Raw genomic sequence first — 4,730 nt, 5'->3', positions numbered from 1 at the left:
TATATATATATATATATATATTTGTTTCACAAAATAAAAATGCCACTTTGTTTGTATATACAAACGCGGATATATGTATGTTTATACTTTGCATGCTGGCGTATTTATATAAGTAGAATACTTTGTGTAACGTTTGTAATCTGTGCTCTTCATGCTTTGCTTTGAAATATTAATGAAATTACATTTCGATAAATAAGAGATTTTCGTTCCGGATTGATTTTAGTTCAATAATGTAATTACCAGCCAACAAATGTTTATCACTCTTCAATCTTGATAAAATAAAATATAACAAAAATAATAATAATATGGATGTATTAATTCCTTGAGCATGCAATTCCAAGAATTGGATGTGTTGTAAGGTAAATACTTTTTCAGCGGAGAATTTAGAAATCTTTAGAATAGAAGAAATAGAGAGGAGAACAAATATAACGGTCACTACAAAAACACACTCGGTATAGCGATCGATATATCCGTCACCTTACAAACAACATTCCGTCGGAAAATAACATTTGCAACGGACACTTTTCGTCCGTAAACGGCTGTCGCAAACCGAATCCGGTCGGGCATCCGTCGCACAAATGCGACGGCTATATAGCGTCAGACATCCGTCGGAAAATCCGACAGATGTTTTTGTCGGGAATTGCAACGACAATACGGTTGAAAAGTAGTCCGAATTACCGACGAAAAATCCATCGACTTTCCATCGTTATGACGACGGAAATTCCATCGCATTTTCGACATATTCTAGGAGGGGAGAAATTGTCGGAGATTCGTTGTAAGGTGACATAATTGCGACGGAGTCATACTAACGACAAAAGTACCGACGGAAATTTCGTAGGATTCTGACGACGGAAATATCTGTAGGACACTGACGAAGGAACAATCCGTCAACAATGCGAGGGGTAAAGATGGTATTGCCCATCGCAAGTTGCGACGAAAAGAGAGAGATTCTGTCGAATATAATTTTTCGTGAACCGACAGAATTTCCGTCGCAAAGTGGATTGTCGAAAAAAAAATAAAAATAAAAATAAAATTAAAATATTATAAAATTATATTAAAAATCAAAATTAAAATAAAACCTCATAATATTAAAAACTAGAATTAAAAATAATTTTTTTTGTATATTACAAAACAAGAATTTAACGATACAAATTGTCCAAAAAATCATCGAGATTTGTTGGCGGATCTTGAAATCTTGATGGACGGATGGATCAACATTGACAGTGAGACTTGGAGCTGCACTACAAAGAAACACGAAAAGGGTGACGCAAAAGGTGACGCAAAATTTGTGTCACTAAAAGGGTGACACAGTAGTGACGCTTTTGTGACGCAAAAAGTGACGCAAGGAAAGCGTCACCAAAGCGTCACTAAATAGTGACGTTTTGGTGACGAAAACTCCAGCGTCACCATTTGGTGACGCAGTTATGACGCAAAAATGCGTCGCCAAATAACGCGCGAAAATTTCGTCACCCTTTCGTCACCCTTGCGTCACTATTGGGTGACGAAATTGCATCATTAATGTTTACTGACGCAATTTCATCACTAAAACATTGGTGACGAAATTGCGTCATTCATAGTGACGAAATTGCGTCATAAATTTTTTTTTTCGTGACGCAATTGCGTCACTATTTGTTATTTTAGTGACGAAATTGCGTCATTCTATTTTCTTTATACCACACCACACCCTCATACACTCTTGCACCTGAAAAAAAAAACTCAAAAAATGGCGTCGAGTAATAACAATATTTATTACTCAAGAAAATGGATGTACGAAAGAGTAAATCCTTCTACGAGTAATGTATCTACGCATTACGAAGAAGGATTGACTAATTTTTTGGAGTTTGCAACAAATCAACATATTTTTCTTCAGAGAGAAAAAATATATTGTCCCTACCGAAGATGTAAAAACGAGAGGGAAGAAGTTCCAGAAGTTGTGATGAGACATCTATGGAAAAAAGGTTTTGTCTCTAACGATTACGTCTGGGTTTATCATGGTGAGACGTTTCAAATTTCTGATGAGAATATATCTGTGAGAAATACTGATGTCTATGATCAGCCAAATTCATATATTGAGATGGTTCAAGATGCATTTCCATCTCAATATAATGATCAGGTTACAGAAGATCCGGTGAATGAGGCATCGAAAAAGTTTTTCGATCTATTAGAGGCTGCAAACCAACCTATTTATGATGGTTGTAAAGAAGGGCTTTCTCAACTATCGGCTTCTGCTAGATTGATAGGGATGAAGACGAGTTATAATCTTACAGAGAACTGCATGAATGAAGTTTATCAAATGCTGAATGATTATCTTCCCCAAGGTAATAACGCTCCAGATTCGTTTTACGATATGTCTAAACTGATGGGATCGTTGGGAATGGAATCGATAAAAATCGATGTATGTCCTAACAACTGTATGATATTTTGGAAAAAATCTAACCAGTTGGACAACTGTCGATTTTGTGGAGCTGAAAGATACAAGGCGAAAAAATATGGTCAACGCAACCGTGTTCCTTACAAAAGGATGTTTTATCTACCGATCAAAGATCGTCTGCGAAGATTGTATGAATCTCATCAAATAGCTTCACATATGTGGTGGCATGCTGAACATACATTAGATCCTGAGAACATGAGTCATCCATCTGACGGTGATGTATGGAAGAATTTTAACGAGGTATATCCGAACTTTGCATCAGAACATAGAAATGTTTATCTATGTTTATGCACAGATGGATTTGCACGGTATGGTCAATCAGGCAAACAATATTCGTTGTGGCCTATTATTATGTCTCCTTATAACTTACCTCCAGATATGTGTCTGAAAAAAGAGTTCTTGTTCTTGACGGTTTTGATTCCGGGCCCGGAGCATCCGAAGAAAAGTTTTGACATTTTTCTTCACCCTTTGATCGAAGAATTACTTGAGTTGTGGCATTGTGGAATTGATGCATACAATGCCTCACAGAAAGAGAATTTCAAGTTGAAGGCTGTTTTGATGTGGACTATAAACGATTTTCCGGCTTATGGAATGTTATCGGGATGTAGTACTCATGGAAGATTGCCATGTCTGTATTACACGTGGCACATATGGTGACGCAATTGCGTCACCATTTGATGAGGGTGACGCAAATGCGTCACCAACGGCGTCTTTTTCGGTGACGATATTGCGTCACCCTGGTTGTTTTACCGAGGTTAATTACTGCGTTGAGTGACGAAATTGCGTCACCAAATTTTAAGGGTGACGCAAATGCGTCACCAACAGCGTCTTTTTTGGTGACGAAATTGCGTCACCCCTATGGGTATATATACGGCGTGACGCAATTGCGTCAATCCAGCACAACACAGCACAATCCACTTTCCTCTCCTCTACTCTCTTCGGTTAAAAGGTAATTTTTTTTATAATTTCTTTTTTAAAATTTTTAATTTATAAATTATTATATTTATAATAATTTAAGTTTTAAATAAATTGTAGATGAGTCGTTCTTTCGGAAGGGGATCACGGTTATCAGGAGAAAGATCTCAACATCAGAGATCTCCGTCAATTGATATGGCCGAATCTCAACCGTAACCACCAACGCAGGTTACAATTGATAACGTGGCTGAGGTATTAGATAATCCTGCAAGAATTTTGTTACCGAAACTGGATCCGATAAAAAATCCAGGGACAAAATGGTAATTTAAATTTTAATATTGTTATTTTAAATATTTTGTTTAAATATAAAATTTTAATTAAAATTTATTAATATTTTTTAGGTTTGGTGTTGATGTTGAGATAACCACCAATTTATCAAAATTCATCAAACAAAATTTTAAAGGTGCTTATCTTAATTGGAGTATGATCCCGCAACCTACCAAAGATTCGTGGTGGTTAAGTTTTGTGGTAAGTTTTTTATATTTATAAATACATATAAAATTGAAATTGATTTTATTATGTATTTTATTTCTTATAAAAAATTTTATATAGCAATAATGGCATTGGGATCGTGAGCATGACACATTTGTTCGACGCAAGTGGAAGGAGGCTGTAATTCATTTAGTGAAAGCCAGTGTCCACAAACTCAAACAAAAATGGCTTTCTGAACCCTATATGGATCCTCCTTATTGGGTCGAAAAAGATCATTCGGATTGAATGGTGGAGCATTGGGCTCCCCCAGCTGCCAAAGAGAAAAGTCAGCGAGCGTCTCAGAGTCGAAAAGCTGAAATGGTTCCTAATGTCGGAGGGCATGTGCATACATCGTGAGCTAAGCCTTTTAGTCATGTTATGCATGAAATGGCTAAAAAAAGTCAAGCGCCAATGTTGCTAGATCTGTTGAAAGCAACGCATACACGAAAAGATGGTGTGATGGTTGACGGAAAAGCGCAACAAATCGCGGAACAAGTTCAACATGAGGTATATTTTATAATATAAATTTTTTTTAATGTTAATATTTCATATTTAATTTTAATTGTTTCTTTAATATTTTAGATTATTGCGTCTCAACCAACACAAGACGAAGCTTCTGCATCGGAACCTAACTTGCCGAAGGAAAAAATTGATGAGATATATCTTCAGGTAATTTTTAAATATATAAACTTATAATAATTTCAATTCAATTTTAATTTAAAATAAATTATTAATTAATTATATTTTTATTACATAGATTGTTCCACCGAACAAATTTGGACGGATATACGGTCTCGGTTCAATGCAAACCGATATCACATATCATCCTGGTGAAGATGCTCCTTCAACTGCT

The 4,730-nt window shown here is 35.8% G+C and overlaps 1 protein-coding gene across 1 annotated transcript; it reads left to right on the top strand.

Annotated features, from left to right (window-relative positions):
- The first annotated feature begins 1,936 nt into the window (after positions 1-1,936).
- LOC109116879 lies at positions 1,937-3,088 on the top strand. Its single transcript, XM_019203108.1, has one exon. It carries the CDS (start codon positions 1,937-1,939, stop codon positions 3,086-3,088), a length of 1,152 nt encoding a protein of 383 aa, XP_019058653.1.
- The last annotated feature ends 1,642 nt before the right edge of the window (positions 3,089-4,730 follow it).

This window comes from Tarenaya hassleriana, unplaced genomic scaffold (assembly GCF_000463585.1).
Source record: "Tarenaya hassleriana unplaced genomic scaffold, ASM46358v1 Cleome3, whole genome shotgun sequence".
Classification (NCBI taxonomy): Eukaryota; Viridiplantae; Streptophyta; class Magnoliopsida; order Brassicales; family Cleomaceae; genus Tarenaya; species Tarenaya hassleriana.
Note: the sequence above shows the minus strand (reverse complement) of the source record. Positions and strands in the feature narration are given on the sequence as shown.